Source organism: Prionailurus bengalensis, chromosome E4 (assembly GCF_016509475.1).
Source record: "Prionailurus bengalensis isolate Pbe53 chromosome E4, Fcat_Pben_1.1_paternal_pri, whole genome shotgun sequence".
In the NCBI taxonomy this organism is placed as follows: Eukaryota; Metazoa; Chordata; class Mammalia; order Carnivora; family Felidae; genus Prionailurus; species Prionailurus bengalensis.
Window position 1 is genome coordinate 47,675,115 of NC_057360.1, and position 21,993 is coordinate 47,697,107.

Sequence of the window (21,993 nt, forward strand, 5' to 3'; positions counted from 1 at the left end):
ACATTTAAAAAAAAAAAAACTATGGTTTTTAATCCTAAGAGTAATGGAAAACCACTGAAGACACAGCAATATTTGGAAAACAGAAAAAAAGCTGAGGCTAGTTCATGTCTAAGGGCCTCTGTCTTAACTCCTTCTGAAGCACACTGGCTATAACAGGAAGAACATATTGGCAAAACATATGAGTGATATGAGAAGAGCAATTATGACCCTACTGCATAATCCTGGAAGATATAAAAATAATCTGGAGCAGAAGTATGGTAGTGAAATAAAGAATTCCAGAGATGTTAGAAGGTTAACAGGTCTTCATGATGCTAGATATTGGAGGTGAGGGAGAAGGAAGTGACAAGGATGATGCCCAAAATCCTGGCCTGGGCACTGAGGAAATTATGATGCCATGTTTACAGAGAGAAACACTGTATGAGATCCTAATTGACCAAGGAAGGCATAATAAAGGGCCATCAAGAAATATATAAAAGGATTGTGAAGTGGCACTGAGGGTCAATGTATTACTAAAACATCAATAACAATAGCAAACTGTAACTACTACTCTGTACTCATAAAAGAATGGAAAGTAAAAATACAATGTATATTATGAGCTTAGGAAAAATTCATTAATTTAATAAATATTTTTTAAGCAACACCTCTCTGCCAGGTACTCTGTAACCAGAACTAGAGATATACTAGAGAGCAAGAAAGATGGGGTTCCTACCTTCAGATCCACATATTCAAAGAAAATCATCATAATAAACAAATAAAACCAAGATTACTAGAAGAAAAAACAGGGCAGTGTTCCTGAGAAAGTGACCTTTGAACAAAGGTCTGAATCAGGAGGAGCCAATCTTATTAAGAGCAAGAGGAAGAATGATCAAGACAAACAGAACTGTAAAGACAAAGAAAGGCCAAAAGGTTGAGAAAAATTTGACAAGTTTGCAGAAAAACAGAAAATAAACACTAAAACAGAACTACAGCCGGGACCTTCCTTAAAACCTTTACCAAAAAAAAAAAAAAAACAAAAACAAAAACCAAAAAAACCTTTACCATAGCGCAAAGAGTTGTGGATCCCTAATCTGGATGGGAGAAAAAATAAAATTATAATTCTGAAATAAAAATAATTTTAAAATAAAATTATAATTTTATTTTCACTAACCTGTAACAGAAATTAACATTTCCCTCCTTCATGAATGTAGGCAACAAACCACAGCACTACTAACACTGGCATGACTCTGTCACCAACAGAAAGCAGGTATTTTGATATCACATTACAACTGTTACAGGGATCTTGAAATATGTATGTTCACACTTTAAAATTCTGGCATTTTATTAGATCTGTCACTAGATCTTGTTATAATGATAATTATAGTAATCTGTGTGATGGGCAGATAGAAAATCATATGCTATTCTAATTATATTTATAGTTTTTCATAATTAAGGGGGGGGGGGTGGATTCATTAGTTGTTCTGCAAAAAGTCCCTAGAAGCAAAAAAAAAAAACTTACAAAGCACTGTCTTTTGAAGAACAAATTAAGAAAGATGCCCCTTTCTCCAGTTTGATGATATCCCACACTAGGTTGTCTGACTTAAGAGGGTGCAAGCTAACTAGGATTTTCCTCTTTCTTCCCTCAAAATGTTCAGGGAAGACAGTAGTAAAAATTGCTTTGGTATTATTCATATCTTACGAGTATGTACTTCTTGTCTAACAGCACTCATTTCAGAGAAAAAAATAAATTCCCATTATCATCAGCAGCCTGGACCTAGAAAATTAGTCTTTGATCAAACTAGCATATCTTGGTATTAGAAATAGTAATGGTTTAAGAAAAAGAATAAGTTATCATCTTAAGCTTACAAGTACTGACTTAGTTTAGCCTTTTGGAAGAACAGGGTAGGAGAGAGAGGAGTAGCTAGGTAATTTGTGCTTCTTTACTAATGCATTATATAACAATGCAGTGTGCCAAGTCACTGGAATCTTCATGACTGCTAGAAAACAAAAAATCTGGATGGGGGTGAGGGAATGCTATACTTAGGCAACTGGACCATACAAGATGGTTCTCAGGATGTCAAATAATGACTAACTGAACAGGAACCCTTTCCACCTGTGTAACCGGAATAGGCTGTAGACACCTCTCCAGCTTAGTGTATTTAAGGCAGGAACACTAAGGAGGCCCTGCAAACTGCAGGAAGGTGGGCTCGTCAATGCTCTCTTCTTGGCCATGCCTGTTACACTATCCTGTTCTCCTCACTCCTCATCTACCTGAAGAGACTATCAACTGCTCCTCTATTTTTGCATAAATGTTTTCCCAGTCTGGCTGACAGACCAAAAAGCCTTATAACTTTGTTCCCCAAATATCATATTCTCACAAATCAGGAAAAATGTCTTAGCAAAACTCAATACATTCTTTATGAGAAATTTTCTTTTAAAAAGCGACCAAAAATCCATTTTATTTGGCTTTAAGCAATAAAAAATTCCTTACTGTAAAAAATTAATAAAATTTTAATTTGTTCAGTACTAGGAAATAGATTGTTTCACACTGTTGTTAGTCTAAAAGCCAAGTCCCTCATTAACAATTGTCATTTAATATTTGTGAGTTTCCTAAGTTAGTTTCCTAATATTTGTCAATAGAAATAATAGTTTTAACTATAGTACATAGGCCAATAGCCATTATGTAAACAATGGCTCTTATAAATTTAATGTCAGAAGTTAGTGTTCTTAATGACTATGCCAGGTGTGTATTTAAATAGGATACTTCCTAAAATTCATTTAAATATCAATTCCTAAGGCCATAAAATTCAAGTCAAGTATTGACTGCTTGATTCAGTATTTAAAAATTACTATCTTACATCAGTTCATAAAAATTTTAGTCAAGGCAAGAATTCCCCAATAGGATTCAGAGGGAGCATGGCCCTGCTCACATCCTGATTCAGACTTCTGGCCTCCAGAGCTGAGAAAATAAATTGTTATAAACAAAGAAAAAAAATATTATCCAAAAGTTAGCAACCTATAGCTGTGGACCAAATATGGACATTGCCTATTTTTGTATGTCTCATGGGCCATGACTGGCTTTTACAATTTTTAAAGAAGCTTATTTGAGAGAAAGAAAGAAACCACATATGCGTGTACAAGCGGGGAAGGAACAGAGAGAGGCGGCGAGAGAGAATCCCAAACAGGCTCTGCATTCTTACGACAGAGCCTGACACAGGGCTTAAACTTGAGAACCATGAGATCATGACCTGAGCTAAAACCAAGAGTCGGAAGCTTAACTGACCAAGCCACCCAGGCACCCCTGGTTTTTACATTTAAAACAAAAATTTTTTTAATGTTTATTTATTTTTGAGAGACAAAGAGACAGAGCACAGGAGGGGGAGGAACAGAAAGAGAGGGAGACACAGAATCTGAAGCAGGCTCCAGGTTCCAAGCTGACAGCACAGAACCCAAAGTGGGGCTTGAACCACAAACCGTGAGATCATGATCCAAGCCAAAGTCAGATGCTTAACTGACTGAGACACCTAGGTGCCCCTGGTTTTTGTATTTTTAAAGTTGAGAAAAAAAAATCCAGATGATAGTAATACTATTTAGTGATATGTAAAAATCATGAAATTTAAATTTCAGTATCCATAAAGGAAATTTTACATCTATTGGAATGTAATCACACTACCTCACTATATACTGCCTATAACTGCCTTTGCACTACAACAGCACTTATGTACTTGAGACAGAGACCTCTCGTGATTGAGCACTGCTGACTGGCACACTGCATGAACTCAATTATATCATCTCATTCTATTTTAATTTTCTAAAAATTAATCACTGATATTTTGCCTTCCTCTATTTATCACTGCATCCCCAGAACGTATACTACTGCCCAGCATATGGCAGGCACAAATCAACACAACAAATATTGGTTGAAAAAATGAAAAGAAACACTGTGTATCCCATATGTGTCCATATAGCAACATCTGAGCTTCAACTGCAATTTTGGAACTTCTACCTAACCTTCAATTGACAATAATAAATCTGAAATGTAATGATGTGCTAAAAAGGCAATTATAAAGAAAATAATCTAACAGTTCAAGAAATGCCTTCCAAATGACAAATATGCTCAGTTAATATCATATGTTCATGGACTGATACAAGTATTTGCCAGTATCTATCTGTATAAAAAGACATTTCAGAGACACAATACATAAACTTTCATTACAGATCAATCTTTAACAGATGGACATTTACAAACAATTTTGGTGATAGAGAACACCAACTTTGAACCACAAAATGTTTTCATGCCACCAAAAGAAATTCCAATCTTCTCATTAGCAGATCAGTATCACACAAAAATGTACTATTACTATATTTGTCATCGAAAACTTGTGTAGATTTTATTTATCTCCTGTTACCTAAGTACCTACTCTAAAGTCTTTGATTTTACCTGTAAGTCTAAAATATTTACTATCTGGCCCTTCATAGAAAACGTCTGCCAACCCCCAATTTTAATCATTACATTCAAACCTTTTAAATCATACACACTAGAAAATGTAAGGCAATAATGAAAACATACTTAAACCATAAAAATTCCTTTACATTAATTACTTTTGTTCATACCAAACTCTACATTTCTCTGCACTCATTAAAAACAATTTCACAGTAAAGTTTTAAGAGTTCAGCTTAGATAACAAACACTGAGTATTTTAGAAATTAGCTTTCCCTACAGACTTGATAATTGCTTCTTAATGAATTCAACCAAAAATTACAAGGCAAAACTGAGCTTATATGTGAAACTCATATTGTAGTAATAGAAGGCTTGCTTATTTTTTTATAGCTGAGCACCAAAAATTAATACAGCATAAAAAAATGAAAGCCTAAATAAAAGTTTTTCACTGTAGGCCAGATACAAATGTTAGCAAACTTAGTTTAAATGTACCAATGAAGACTTCAAGCACATTTTTATCAGAATTATTCATGCATTTATAGGGGCCAGGGGAGCATGTGGCATGTTGTGTACATTTATATGCGTATAAGAAAATTACCTTTCTTCTATTACTGAAAATAGTTCTGGTAATTTGTCTAACTGAATTTTATATAAGAAATATAACCAACAGGGGTGTCTGGGTGGCTCAGTCAGTTAAGCCTCCAACTCTTGATTTCAGCTCAGGTCATGATCTCACAGTTGGGGAGATTGAGCCCCACGTCGGGCTCCACGCTCATAGCACAGAGCCTGTTTGGGTTTCTCTCTGTCCCTCTCTCTCTGCTCACTAAATAAATAAATAAGAAGTATAACCCGCGCTCACTAAATAAATAAATAAGAAGTATAACCACGTAAATTGTAAACTAAAATCAGGAAAATTTTCTTTTTTTTTTTTTTTTAATTTTTTTTTTTTCAACGTTTATTTATTTTTGGGACAGAGAGAGACAGAGCATGAACAGGGGAGGGGCAGAGAGAGAGGGAGACACAGAATCGGAAACTGGCTCCAGGCTCCAAGCCATCAGCCCAGAGCCTGACGTGGGGCTCGAACTCACGGACCGCGAGATCGTGACCTGGCTGAAGTCGGACGCTTAACCGACTGCGCCACCCAGGCGCCCCAGGAAAATTTTCTATACGATTATATTTATTTTTAAAAAATCCTTAGGGGCACATAGATGGCACAATCAGTTAAGTGTGAGACTCCTGATCTTGGCTCAGGTTATGATCTCACAGTTCGAGCCCAACTTCAGGATACAGGCCATCAGCGCAGAGCCTGTTTGGGATTGTCTCTCCTCTCTGCCCTATTCCTGCTTGTGCTCTCCTCTGTCTGTCTCTCTCTCAAAATAAATACACTTTAAAACATTATTTTTTTAAATCCTTAGTACTTAGCGTTACACTATGTACATACGTACATCTTCCAAATAAATATGCCAAAGAAGCATTAAACTGGGTAAAATGTTTATCCCAAGACAGCGTGACTACATAATTATACATAAATTCTACAACACTACTCATATTAGTACTTCTTCATTTGTACTTTAATCACATTTGTTTCTGTACTCATTCTGACTGCATTCTAAGTCTTAAATACTTTTATATAATGCTAAGAAAACACTTCAATTTTAATGTCTTTGTAGCACTGAAATTATTGAATTAATTGGCAGAATGGGATTTAAGTTATATTAATTTATCACTCTGAGAATAAGTGGAAGATAGAAATAAGTGGTTTTCAGAATCCTGTAGGAAATCCTTGCTCCTGATCTCCCCTTCCAAATCAACAAAACTAAATAGGACTAATCCTAGATCTACAGCTCAGATTTCTAGCCAGGCCATCTAGCATTGCCTACTCTCTCTAGTGACAAATCAGAACTTTTGGACATCTCTATCATGAATTTTAAATTCAAAACACCTAGTCTCTAACCAACACTTTTTAATAAATCAAACAGAACAGAGTGAGATATCAGTCCTAAACCTGAAGGAGTAACCTAAAAAAATATATCTAAAAAAAATACATTGAGGGGGCCTGTGTGGCTCAATCAGTTAAGCGTCCGACTTCGGCTCAGGTCATGATCTCATAGCTAATGAGTTTGAGTCCTGTATGGGGCTCTGTGCTGACAGCTCAGAGCCTGGAGCCTGCTTTAGATTCTGTGTCTCCCTCTCTCTCTGCCCCTCCCCTGTTCTCACACACACACACACACACACACACTCTCTCTCTCTCTCTCTCAAACATAAACATTAAAAAGAAAAAAATACATCATATTCATTTGGAATTAGTCAGACACACCAGTAAGAACAAAAGTTACAATGAAAAATGACAATGCCAGGGAGAAAGGTTCTCTGACCTTGCAACAGGTCTGTCTTTATTAAAAGAGATGCAAATATCAAGCAGTTTTACTCTAATACTATTCAATGTTTAAAGGCTATAATGTAATATGTGTTCATAGTGCAAACTTGTCATTATACCATGATCTCCCATGAGTTTGTCTACATGGAGAATATGCATATGCTAAATATAAAAGTTGTGTGTCCAGGGGCGCCTGGGTGGCTCAGTCAGTTGAGCGTCCGACTTCGGCTCAGGTCATGATCTCGCAGCTCATGAGTTCGAGCCCCACGTCGGGCTCTGTGCTGACAGCTCAGAGCCTAGAGCCTGCTTGGGATTCTGTGTCTCCCTCTCTCTCTGCCCCAACCCACTTGCATTCTGTCTCTGTGTCTCTCAAAAATAAACATTTAAAAAAATTTTTTAAAAAGTTGTGTGTCCAGTGCAATATATACTTCTCAGTGTAAATTAATAAATCAGCATTTAGCATTTCAAATGCTACTCTCATAAGCTTGAATAACAAATCAATCTCTCATGGTACACTATTATTACCCAGTTTCTCAGCCTTTCTCTGGGCCATAGCAAATTAATAAGGAAATGTCACCCTATTAGGCAACCTGAGAATCTTCCAGGGGAGCATAACCTTTTGTGTCACTGTTCATCATCAGCAGTTATTTTTGCTTTGATCTGTTATATAACAAAGTTGTTGGCAAAAATTCTTAAGGCAGTAAGAACCAGACTATATGACCATGGATTGGGTCTTTAGTAATCCACATGAGGGTTCCAATATAAAATATAAATGTAATCTTACCAGTATGCCATAATGAAGCATGTTTTTGTAAAATCTACCATACTATGACCTTCATGCTGATGTTTAAAGCTTTAAAAAATAAATTACACAAATTTTTCAAAAATATTAATAATGACTCAGAATGTTCAAAAAGAAATCAAATGTGTACCATGGATCTCCCAGAATTTGGTATCTACCAATTTATTGGATGATACTAGATCAATTATATCACTTACATTTAATTAAGATAATGGAAAAATGTTACCAAAATAAATTTTTTTAAATAAGTTAAGCTTTTAATGTTTATCTTTCCTGTTAAAATAACTTTTGTAGAGGAAAAAAAGACAATATATATTAAGGTTCTTGATGAATTATAATGTACCCACAAATTTACCACCAGAATGGTTATTATGACGTAGCTGCATGTTAAAACTCAACAATTCCTGAGTACAATGAAATATTTTATATAACCCTTTAAGACAAATTATATTTTAATCATATCAGAATCTGAATTTTGGGTTTTTTTAATAAAGGAAACTAGAAGCCTTCAAATTCTTCTGAAAAGTAAAAGAGGTGCTTAATTTTAGTTCTCAAATTTGATATTAAAATAGATAAGGAATTCAATTGCAGAAGGTCTATAGCAGCACATACACAAGATAGAAATGACAAAAAGACGCTGCATGTCTGATGCACCTATCAAATTTAGGAAGGTAAATCATTAGATTGACAGTGTCCAGAATTCACTGTCTGTAGATGATGGTATTAAATCAGTTATTTCTGACTTAAAAATTTGTAAATACTAAATTGACTTGATTTCAAAATAACTGTTTGATCTTATATACTACTGCAAAACTCTAAATGCAAAGAACAAATGTTTTTTCAATGACAACATAAAATATGACAACTTCAATAGTGAAAAAAATTACCTGAGTTCTATGGTATGATTTTCATCTCCAATGAAACAAAAAATAAAAATCTTAAAAAAGTTTTAATTCCTTAGCATTTCAAATGAATGTCTTCAACTTATTCACAACAAAGCACCATTCTGAAATTTCAAAGAATGTAGTTTTGAAACAGTAAGATTTGTCCAGACCAGAAGTAAATAAGAGTTTAAAAACAGATACTTAAAATAAATGTGGGAACAGTCACTCACAGAGGAACATGAGAAGCAGGAAAGACAAGAAGAACAACACTAAAAGAAACATCCATCAAGAAAAAGACCTGGAAAAGAAATCAAAACTTAGAATTAAAGATCAAATGAGGTTTGGCAGGATTGGGGAGAGGGAAGGGAAGGGGATGAACTAACTAGAAATGCAATGAATATAAAGACAAATATACTAAGACGACAAAGAAAATAAAATCTGAATGTATTTATATAAAAGATTGGAAATTCACTGAAGACTTAAATCAATTTACGAAGACCTGGAAATTGATACAGCGAACTAAAACTCAGCCAACAACAGCCAACAGAAAAGTACCTACCCATCAAGAAAATATCTAAACACCCAATTATATAATGTTATTAAATATACTAGGGCTTTTTTGTATGAATAAACAGATTCAAATAATTTGTTATGAAATTAAATGAAACATTAAATATTAACCTTTGTTCCTCAAAATAATGAAGAGAAATATATAATACATAAAATAAATCACGTCTATGTTAAACAACAATGGTGATTAGTCTAAAACTATACTTGAGAAGGAGTTAGAATTTAAAAGTGAAGTATGTCCAATGGATTGAAGTTGTATTAAGGTAACTAGAAATCAGAATAAAAAGCTATACTATAGCATGTCCAAGACAGAATATTAAAAACAAGTTAAAGTTTGCTTTTGTGCACATGAGTCATAAATAACTATAACATTACACATGGAATTACAATTAAAAGATTTATATAATTAAACTGAGACTTCATAGTACAAATTTTTATCATGCTGTTAATGAAATATTGTTATTTCTAAACTGGTTTCTATTTTCTCCTATTCTTACATTAATCAGTATTAAAACACTGAAAAAAGGTGACATTAATACTTTTATTAAAAATGACCCAACAGTTTCTAGATTACTTCTGACACATGTGCCAACATTAACTTGGTCTATGCGTCTTTCAAAAATAAATCTCAGAAGTTCTGTGACCATGATATTAACTACATGGTCATGGGTAGATTAATTTTAAAGATATTCTTATAGATACATTAAAATCTCTAAGACACTTTGGATAAACCAATAATTAGTCTTTAAAGAAATGAAAAGCTATATTAATGCAGTTTAATTGAATTGGCTTATACCAAAAGTACTATCTACTGTGCAATGGGTTTTTCAATAAAGCTCAATAAAACACACAAACTAAAAAACATAAAGAGCAGTATTATAAAAATAACATACTTTATATGCATGAAACGTTCCTGACACCTATTAATGTTTTTATAATTCATTTCTCGAGTTATATTAGCATCAAGTGTCAATTATGCTGACACAACCTAAGATAAAATGAGACTTTAATATCTCAAGAAGGTATCAGCGTAAGGAGACTAATACCCAACCCATCTAAATAAGTGTTCAGTCTAAATACTATCCAACTTAAAAAAGGGAAGACTGTTTTCTGTATCATTCAGTATAAAGAGTTCACAAATGTTACGTATGTCTAATATAAAAATATTTCCACAATAACTACAATGAATTCAGTGCCACAAGCAAACAGCACTGAAACAATGTGAACAAGGTATACCTGTACACATGTAAACCTCATGTGTAAACCTCAAAACAAATCCCAGAGAAAGTTATAATACCATTTCTCAGATGAGAAAACTGAAGCCTAATTTGCTCAAACAGGCCAACAAATAATAACAGATCTCTCTTATACTTTATCTCCCATGTACACAGACACAGTCCAGATCTATAATGAGCATGTTAAAAAAAAAAAGAAAGAAAAAATGTTGGGGAAAACACTAGGGCAAAGCTACTATAAAAGGGATAGGAGGGAGTACAGAAAATCTAGTGATGAACTCTTAGAAAAGTCTATAAAAAGACATCTAAATAAACTGTATAAAGTATTAATACGTTAACATTTAAGCATTACTTCATGTAACAGGTAGTAAACACATAAAATTAACTTTCAAAAGCTTAAGACATATAATGAGTTACTGGCAGAAACTAAATGTTTTGTTTCGTTTAGGGGGTACACTTTATATTGATCATGATGACAGGACAGAATCACCCTGTTCCCTGAAATATTAAGACAGTCAACAAGTTCTGAAAATTATTTCAAGTGCAATGTAATATCTAAGCAGAATAATCTAAATCAGAATGCTATCTAAATTAGAATGCAAACAATTAGGGATTATAAAACTAACATTCTTACTTACAATTCTGTGACCATGTATTAAAATCCCAATACTTATTATGTTTTTTGTTTAATTTTTTAAATTTTAATTGAAGTATAGTTAACATATATTAAAGCATTTTCAATATAAAAAAACAGTGATTCAATAATTATATATATTACTAAATGCTCACCATGATAAGTATATTACAATACTGACTCTATTCCCTACCTATACTTTTCATCCCTGTGACTTATTTTATAACTGCAAGTTTTTACCTCTTAATCTCCTTCACCCATCTTGCCCATTCCCAATATACTTTTTGAACAAATTAAATAATTTAAATTTAAATAAATTTCATTTATTTTTTAAAATATTTTTTAGGTAAGCTCTATGTCCAATGTGGGGCTTGAACTCATGACCCTGAGATCAAGAGTTGCATACTCTGCCACCTTAAGCCAACCAGGTGTCCCTCATTTCTTTATATGAGCCTCAATGGGTAGACAGAAAAGCCTAACTAATCTACCTAAGTTATCTCCCTCTATATGATAACTTCTTTGCAGCAATTTTCTCTCACATGATAAACAATGCTAAAATAAACATACACAAGACACAGTAAAAATATCCCAATAACTAGAGAGGAAAAGAGTTCTCATATTTAAATAAACTAGTCTTCATAACTTTGAATGAACACGTTATCATTAAACACATAATAGTAAATACACCAATGAAGCTACAGTTGCCAAATTTACACCTATGTCAAACTGAAATTATATACAAAATTATAAATTCATAATAAAAGTAACCATCATTTCTTTTTTGAGTCCTCTTTGTGCTAAGCATTTTACACACTCTCTTTTAATCCTCACAGTACTATCATGTAAGTCCTACTATCTTTATTATGAAATAAAAACAAGACCCCTCATAGAAAAGTTAAACAATCTCTCCTTCATTAGTGGCACAGTGAGTGGAAAAGTTGGGACTCAGTCAGGACTGACTTCAAACAAATATGTTCTTTCATATGTGCTTTCAACTTACTACCTTCTCTTTAAGAAGATAACACTGCCTTTATTTAGATCAAGAATTTCAAACTGAAAGGCCAGTGAGGTCTAAGCAGGTGGTACAGTTGGCCCTTGAACAACATGGGTTTGAGCTGCATGAATGCACTTGTATGTAGGTTTTTTATAGTAAATAAATTTGTACAGTAAATAAATTCATAAATTTTCTCTTCTCTATTTCTAAACATTTTCTTTTCTCTAGCTTACTTTATTATAAGATACAGTTATAATACATACAATACACAAAATATGTTAATAGACTGTTATCAGTTAAGGCTTCCAGTCAACAGTAGGCTATTAGTAGTTAGGTTTGGGTGAGTCAGAAGCTATATGCAAAATTTCAACTGCATGAAGGGGATGGGGGGTCTCAGCGCTCCTAATCCCAATGTTGCTCAAGGGTCAACTGTATAAATAAGTCAAGACCACTAGATCAAAAACAACAGAGTAGTGAGGCCTATGTGCAACCTAAAGAAAACATTCCCATTTAAAGAAGGTAGTCACTGCTTTGTATCCGTGTGACTCTTGCTACTCTAGATGTGCACCCAGTACCCAGTCATGCCAGATGACTTTTCAAAAGAAGCTGAAAATCCAGACTTCGCGACATACTTTTATTTTTAAATATTAGTGCATAAAATAAAATTTTAAATGACACTGATGTCTAATAAAACATGCGGGGCCATGTTTAGATTGGCACAATGAATGATCCCGAAAGTATGCTAAGAGAGGCATATGATGTCAGTGCACTAGCATGTATAAACAGGATGCATCTAACTCTAGAAAGAAATTTTCCCATTGGCATCCTTAAAATCTACACGATAACATTACATAAGCACTCGAAAATTATTTGCTAAAGAAAAGAAGGGAAGGAAAGAAGAGTGTTCAGTAAGAAAGTCTTAATCAGTGGTCTCTATCTTCTGCTGGCCTAGACTCTAGACATAACTCTAGAGCATTACTGCTAATATAATACTCCCATAACACTTCAAGCAGAGATGAACAATTAACAATCAAATGAGAATGAAGAAAATTTTATAAAACAGGGGAGCTGGTAGGTTACTAATATATGCATTCCTGCTTAAGAATATAACTTTATAAGGGGGCGCCTGGGTGGCGCAGTCGGTTAAGCGTCCGACTTCAGCCAGGTCACGATCTCGCGGTCCGTGAGTTCGAGCCCCGCGTCGGGCTCTGGGCTGATGGCTCAGAGCCTGGAGCCTGTTTCCGATTCTGTGTCTCCCTCTCTCTCTGCCCCTCCCCCGTTCATGCTCTGTCTCTCTCTGTCCCAAAAATAAATAAACGTTGAAGAATATAACTTTATAAGGGCACCTGGGTGGTTCAGTCGGTTAGTGTCTGACTCTTGATTTCAGCTTAGGTCATGATCACACGGTTCTGTGCTGTCAGTGCAGAGCCTGCTTGGGATTCTCTCTCTCTCTCTCTCTCTCTCTCTCTCGCTCGCTCGCTCGCTCTCCCTCCCTCCTCCCTCCCTCCCTCTCTCTCATCTCCTCCCCCATTGGTACTGTCTTTGTCTCTCTCAAAATGAATAAATAAACTTAAAAACAAGAATATAACTCTATAGAGAGATTGTGATTCTGGATTTTTCTAAATAATGAAAGTTGATGGTGATATTACATCTCTAATGTAGGTACTGAATACCCATCTAAGTTCACTTACTAGCAGGAAAATGGTTCCCAAAAAAAGGCTTAAAATGTTTTAAGAACTATAATATCTGTTGGAGTCCATTCAAACAGTCTTAAAGGAAAGCATTGGATCTGCACAACTTCAGAGTGCAAAATGTTTCCTCAAAAATAAAGAAAGCAAGATAATTGAGAGTCAATGATATTCAATATGAACTAAGAAAAGAATAAAGAATAAGCAAGGAAAAGAGTATGTGACCTTCCTACCTAAACATTAACAAGCTAGAATGGGAGGCTAAAATGAAGTAGTTCCCAATTCAATTACCAAATCTCACAAATAAAAAGAGTGAAGTGTGATCCTATCTTTTTACTCCTTCTCCAGGGGAACCACAGATGAGTTCCTGACTACTACCCAAAAAGAAGGGTCTTCATCATTTCCTCTTATTTTCTACATAATGAAAAGCACTGTCAAGTGGCACTTTCTTAGTCTAAGATGGCTCCTTTCAAAAAAGGAACCCATGTAAACACATTCCAGTGTTCCCTACTCCCAACCCAGTGGTTTCTACTCCCAGTCGAAAACTACTAAGACAGTTTCACTTAACTGATCCTACACAACTCTAGTTCTTCCCAGTATTCTCAACAGGAGCGAGGAAAGGGGCAAACAAGCCTGGGAATGAGTGCATATTCTTGTCTTCCAATTTATATATTTATATATTAAAAATAATGAGATTCTTATACCAAAGAATGTTTAATCTAGTATTTCTTAAACATTATACAACCCAACTAACACATTTTGGGGAAAGTCTCCCAACTTGGAAAAGTCCCTTAGCAATTCCAACATCCATGTCTTATGCCTCTGTATTTCTTGACCTGACTCAAAAGTTAACCAGACTCAACTATACAACCTTGTAACTTTAAATATACCTGGGCTTCCATTCCTATAATGAATTTCTCTAAATTACTATCTTCATAAAATATTAGTATTAGCAAATACCCTACCAGACCCTTAATTTTTATAACTCTCAATACCTTTTGATTCTTATGAAATTTTATTGTCCAAACACATACTCCTTTCTCTGTAACAAATGAAGAAAAAAAAAATCAACTGTATAAAAATTTTCTAGCCATTTGATAACCTGATTAATTTATTTAGTCTTGTATCTAACAGAACTCTAGTGTCTTACATTTAAAAGATACGCAGACCAATTGTAATGTAGAATTATCTTAATCTTAGTAACTATGTAGATCAACTAAATGTGTCAAAACTCTGAAAAAGAGCGGTAGCTAAAATGAGCTCATACGTAAACTAGAAAGGAAGTCATACCTGTGCAACAAACCCTTTAACATACATTTAACTGCTTTGTGTATCTGGGTGGATATCCCAAGAGAAATCTTCTTAACTGGAGAATAAGAAAGTTGGTCAAACTCACAAGCTCATAAATAGGTAATAATTCCAAAAGAAAAAAGACAAGGAAAAAACATTATATTGGAAGCATTAAGACTGAGATTCAAATAAAAGAAACAATTATCAGAGCAACTTCAGAGCTTTCACGTTCAAACCTCTCCATATATTCTCTAACAACTGCTAAAATAAATCAAGTCACAAACAGTAGAGATTCAACGGGGTATTAAATTATGAAAAGTACCAGCAATCTGACCATTTTTAGTCTTTCTGTTGCATTCCTACACAATGTCTTTTATGTGATTATTTCTGTAAAAACAAACACCATAAATTTGTTTAAATTCACCTCTAAGTATATTTAGAAGCAAAATCTAATGAGGAAAAAGAGCTATATCGTTCTCAAACTGTTTAAGAAGCTGTCCTTGAATTTCAGAAAAACTGTTCTGTAAAAACCATCGCTATAAAAATTGTCACTGATTTTACTATTTCCACAGAAGCTCAGTAATGAAACCAATTTCATGACATTTCAGGTGAGACAAAAGTTAAAACAACAATGACAACCACCATAAAAAACTTACCCTGATGTTTACCCCAGGATAACAACCGCAGTTCACAATAATTCACTTAGGGAATGGCCAGTAGGCAAGTTCAATTCCCAAGAAAATGTCAGTAAATTAATCTTTTAAAAATTTAAGTTAAGGGGTGCCTGAGTGGCTCAGTCGGTTGAGCGTCTGACTCTTGATCTCGGCTCAGGTCATGACCTCAGGGTTTGTGAGTTCAGGACCTGCATCAACGCACAGCCTACGTGGGTTTCTGTCTCCCCTTCGCTCTGCCCCTCACCTGCTTGTGCCCCCTCTTTCTCTCAAGATAAATAAACTTAAAAAAATTTTTTTTTAAGCTAAATTTTACAGCCGTGAGTTACATTTTGAAGTAGGAAGAACTAGGCAGATCTCATAAGATGAGTGTACCTTATCTTTTACCACCTTTACCTCATTCACTAGGTCATGGAGACACTGGCCTTCATGCTGTTGCTCTACTGGCCTCAATCTTGACCCTTGAGCTGTCTTTCATAGAATGCTTTTCTGCAAGATCTCTGCTCAACAGTCACCTGCTCAGAGAGGTCTCTCTGACTACTCTCTCTACAGAAGCCCTGTCTAATTCATAGCTATAGTCCTAACAACTAGAACAGGGTGTGACACACGTGCTAAGTACTTGTTAAATGAATTATTGAGTTCACAGACATTTTCAATAATACAAAAACAAATCTGATAACAACTTAAAAACAAACGTATCAGCAAAATATCTAATACTCAATTCCAATTTGTCCAGAAAAAAAGAAAGGAAGAAAAAAAGAAAATAGGAAAGGTCAACTTTTAATATCACATTCTCCATATTTATTTGCTATCTGTTCTGGAAAAGCATGACAAGATATATCTTAATTCTGAGAAATCACAGCAAATATATATGATGATTCCATGTCATACTGAGTCCTCAAAGATCTGATGATTTGTAAACAAAGACAAAGTTTGGTATTAGCTTTAAAATATATAGGTACTCTAAAATATATACACATAGTATTTTAAAATATAAAAGGTATAATAATCTATAATATAAATATGCAAAATAGGGTTAGCAGAATTCCTGCTCTACATCACCAACTCCTATCACTGACTAAATAAAAATTAGGTGTTAAATACAGCCTAGTCAGAACATCCAGGAATAACCATTTTTAGGCGGTTAAAAATATATAAAAGAAAGTCTGGTAAAGGTGACCCGAAGGCTTATAATTGTGTACACCTAAGACCGTGGTTCTGACAAGTATACATTTTGTAAGTATTACATCAACCATTATTACAATCTGTCTTTTTAAAGAGCAAAAGGTATTACGTTTTAAAGAACATAAGATATTATGGAAAATAACTCTCCCAGATTGGACCTTGTAACTCCTCAGTGGCATTAAATACTCTAACCAGGTAGCATCCACCCTACTTGCAAGTTAATCAAAACAGCTTTTTTTTATACACACTACTCAGTTAAACCAAAGAGAGGATATCCGCAAATCAAATAATCACCATACAGATCTATCGGCACAATTAGTCATTAAAGATAAATGTCTGAAATAGGAAATAATGGAGAACAAAGATTTTCCTCGACATCTGCTACTCACATTAAATGCCTGGGACAAAAGAACCCCTGCAGTCGAAATGACTTACCGTTACAGATTTCAGCGTCATACCATGGTAGGTACCCATAGTGTCGATTTTGAAGCCTTCCGTTTCTATAAAAAAAGGGGGTTTGCGAAAGGGGGTTACACTTTATGTATCTTATGATCAATAACAAACCTGTAGTAATCATCTGCACTATAATCTGAAAGTTAAATAGTGTAACAAAACATCCAATGTACTATACATATAAAGTTAAATTACATACCTGTGAAGACAAAAACTTTAAAAGGGATACTAGTCTCAAAAAGATATTTAATACACACCAGCAAGCCCTTTGTGTAGAAGCTGGTTAAGACTATACAACTGTGCTCAACAGTCATATAGTTAGGTGGGAATATAAAAAATTGGACTGAATAAAATATAACGTCCAAAGTATATACTCCTAATACTCAATTACAGTAGCACTAAAAGCTTCTAATATCATGAGAAGACCTTAAATTATAAAAAGTTGGGTTTCAAAATTATAATCATATGCATATATTATATAATTTGTAGAAAAGCAATGTCATAAACAGTGTGATAAAGGTTCCAGGATAGTCTCAATACACCTTTCCATACAAGGTCATACATTAAATATTTTACACGTTGCAAGCTATCTGTCTATATCACAGCTGCTGAATTTTGCAGTTATAGTGCAAAAGCAAGATAAACAATATATGTAAACAAATGGGCACAGCCTGATTTGGCCCAAAGAGGATCAGATTTGGTCTCTGGGCTGTAATTGGCCAAACCCTACTTTACATAATTCATTCCACAAGAAAAACACTGCAGCGAATAAAAGAATGAACCACTATACTTCTACAGCATGTATTCACAGAACACACCTTTATCCAGTATATTAAGTCAGCACCCAAAATTCACTATATAGAAGCAGTATATCCTTTACTAAAACTTAAATGGAGATTTCAGATTTTGCAGAGAAAAATCATAAACGTTAAACTTACAGTTGCTTCTATCTCATTTTTTTCACAAATTAAGTCAAGATAAATGATGGTGCCAAATGAAATTACAAGGACATTGGTGCCACTTCACTAACCACCACACTAACATGGAAATGGTTCACTACCACATTAGCCAGCATACCATGTAGGCTACCACAAAATAAGTCCTTATATAGTTACTACAATCTATGCTTCCCAAGTTCTCAATGTATACATTTACAATTTGAGAAATATGATTTGGTATACAGAACTTCCAATCTAAACTTCTGAAAAGCAGAATATTAGTAACAGCAAATATTTATAGACAGTTTATTATATACCAGTTCCTATTCTAGGGGCTCTATTAACTAGTTTCACCCCACAATAAAGCTAAGAGATAGATACTACTACTACTATTAGTATTGCAATGTAACACAAGAAGAAACTGAAACAAGAATGCAGTTAAAGTAATTTATCAAAATTCACACAAAAAGTAACTGTGACACAGGCAATCCAGATCCAGAATCCAGGCTGTTAACCAGGGGTTGGCAAATTTATTCTGTAAAAGACCAGATAGTATTTTAAGGCTCTGCAGGCTACACAATCTCTGTCACAACACCAAGGAACCACATATAATACATAAATAAATGTCACCATCATGTTTTAGCAAAAGTTTATTTATAATAATACGTGTTGGGCCAGATTTGGCCTGCAGATGTTTGCCAACACCTGCTCATAAACATCAGGCCACACTACCTCTCAAGTTCATCATCACCACAGTAAGGGAGAAATAAAAATTAAATAACTTGCCTTCTTTTCCTTTGAATCTTTCCTGGTCATATCTATTGTAGGCAGCTGGGATAGGCTGTTTGGTACGCAACGTAGGATCCTGTAGAAAAATTAGGAGGTACATGTTAATATTTTAACTTCTTACTTAAAACTCAGAATAAAAACCACAATAAACATATTATTTTCTAAGCTTTTTTTCTTACAAGAGCCAATAAGACAAAAGTGGGGAGTCATATGAATCTTATTTTCAAGATAATGCTTACTGCTAAAAAATTACCAATCCTATAAGGGACAAGAGCAAAGGACTCCAAGTAAACTTGTATCAAGGTAAAATGCAAACCTCTTAGAAACTGTAGAAAGAAAATGGGTGTGCTTAATAATTTCACTGTGATTACTTCAATTTCTTTATGAAAAAATGAACTTCTTCCAATTATGAATTGTTTTTAACAAAAAAAAATTTAATTCAGTTTACTGAACTGACATTTTAGAACCTTCTACCTAAATTATTCTGCTGTTAATCCCTAAATTAAATAAATATGACAACTATGACAATAAACCCATATAAATGTACGAGATAAGACTGAAGTTACGGTATTAGTTAAAATACTTAGAATAAGTTGCCAATCTAATGATATAAACTTAATTCACAAATACTTTATCTGAAATTCAGCCTATAATAACCTAAAAAAGCATATTTAAGGAATATTACCAAAATTGCTTGGGAAATTCATGGTATTCCAAAAGACAAAAAAATACTCTTCATTTTGTTACAATAGGATACTACCTTAAGTATTAATCCAGATAAAAGATAGTTCATTCAAGACTGTCACTAAGTATATACTTCTGTAGTTAAATGCCAAATTTAAAATTTTTATATATCTTAATGATTATGGAAAGACAGAGATAACTAAATCACAAGGATAACGGTTTAACTGTTTTAAGATTTTACATAAGTTTCCTACCAATCGCTATTCAAAACATTAACCAATTCACAATTATAAGTACCCTTATTTTATCACCGTAAGTTGTTCCACTAGTTTTTTTACTCATCTCTATGTCCTACTAGACTTTAAGCTCCAAGACGGCAGCTATCTCTTCTATTTTTGTTAGCACACTGTCTGACAAACAGTAGGCACTTAAGTACTTGCTGGAAAGTCAACTCAAAGTAACCTAAATACCAACAAAAGTCCACTACCTCTAAAAAATTAAATACCAATGATTTCATGAACAAGCAAAACTACTAGATCTTACAGACTGTATTAGTGCTCTTTCAAATTTTAATATGCTTCTGAAAACTATATAAAATAAAAACAATCTTATTTGTATTTTTTATCTTTTGTTGAATCATATGACTAGCTCGAAGGAGTTTCAACAAAACTGGAGGGTATATCTGGGTTTAAATATAGGCTATAGGTCATACATGAAATTTACTTTGGAAAAGTCCTAAGTGGAAACTCAATGAGGCAGTCAACCCCCCAAGTGGCTAAAACTAAGGTACAATGAAAGAACCAAATGATCTGTGATCAAGAGAAACACAATACATTCACCAAGAAGTCACAGATACGAATGATTCAGAAAAAGCTCCCAGTGTGGACTGTTCATAGGGTTTATATCTCTAACAATGGTAATGACTCTCCCAGGCAAAAATGAATAGGTACATTATTTTTTTTTAACGTTTATTTATTTTTATTTTATTTTTTTAACGTTTTATTTATTTATTTATTTAGACAGAGAGAGACAGAGCAGGAACAGGGAAGGGGCAGAGAGAGAGGGAGACACAGAATCTGAAACAGGCTCCAGGCTCTGAGCTGTCAGCACAGAGCCCGACGCGGGGCTCGAACTCACAGACCGTGAGATCATGACCTGAGCCGAAGTCGAACGCTTAAACGACCAAGCCACCCAGGCGCCCCAGGTAGGTACATTACTTTTTACAACAGATTTACCACTTTCAGATTCTAACCCAAGTATGTCTCTAGTTAAGAATTATTGCTGAAGTAACTTTTTTTTGTTTTGGTTGCTTGGGGTTTTTTTAATTATTGTTGTTGGTTTATCTTTTGACCCCCTTTATCTATTTCTCACACTCCCACCCACCCCCACCTCTAGCAACCACTAATTTGTCCTCTGTATCCAGAAGCTGATTTTGGTATTAAGATTCCACATATAAAAGAGAGAATAAGCTATGTGTCTCTAACTTATCTCACTTAAGCATAATACCCTCAAGGTCTATCTATGCTGTCACAAAAGTCAAGATTACAATCTATTTTATGGCTGAAAAATATTCCATTGTTTGTATATACCACAATTTCTTTATCCATTCATCCATCAATGAACACTTAGGTTGTTTGCATATCTTGGCTATTGTAAGTAATGCTTCAATGAACATGAGAATGCATATATCTTTTCAAGTTACTGTTTTCATTTTCTTCAATAAATAGCTGGAAGTAGGACTGCTAGTTCATACAGTAGTTCTATTTTTAATTTTTTGAGGAATTTCCATGCTGTTTTCCCTAGTGGTGACATCAATTACATTCCCACCAAGGATGCATAAAGGTTCCTTTTGCTCCACATCCTTGCCCACACTTTCTGTCTTTTTGATACAAGCCATTTTAACTTGTGTGTGGTGAATCTCATTGTGTAAGTGGTGAGATCTCATTGTGTAAGTTTTAACAGTGGGGAAGATTTTCAAATCCTTCAGGACTGTTAAAGCAGCGAAAGAATTAAAAGTTACTGATTTAAAAACTTTGTTTTCAAATTACAATACTGAGGGGCACCTGGGTGGTCCAATCAGTTAAGAGTCTAACTCTTGGTTTCGCCTCAGATCGTGATCTCACAGTTCCATGGGTTCAAGCCCCGCATCAGGCTCTGTGCTGATAGTGTGGAGCCCATGGGATTCTCTCTCTCTGTCTCTCTCTCTCTCTCTCCCTCCCTCCCTCCCTCCCTCTCCCTCTCCCTCTCCCTCTCCCTCTCTGCCCCTCCCTTGCTCACATTGTCTCTCAAAAATAAATTTAAAAAAAATTTTTTAAATCAAAATTACAATACTGAAAAACAAGAGTCATTTTCATCAAAATTAATTAATTAATTAATTAATTA

General features: G+C 34.4%; 1 protein-coding gene across 1 annotated transcript in view; it reads right to left on the reverse strand.

The window, feature by feature from the left end:
• CDC73 (cell division cycle 73) overlaps nucleotides 1-21,993 on the reverse strand; it is a 137,457-nt gene that overhangs the window by 85,074 nt on the left and 30,390 nt on the right. Inside the window, exons 9-10 of the mRNA XM_043568382.1 lie at nucleotides 18,925-19,003; nucleotides 17,183-17,247 (exon numbers count right to left, since the gene is read on the reverse strand). Coding sequence (XP_043424317.1) covers nucleotides 17,183-17,247; nucleotides 18,925-19,003 — 144 coding nt within the window. The remainder of the gene's footprint in view (nucleotides 1-17,182; nucleotides 17,248-18,924; nucleotides 19,004-21,993) is intronic.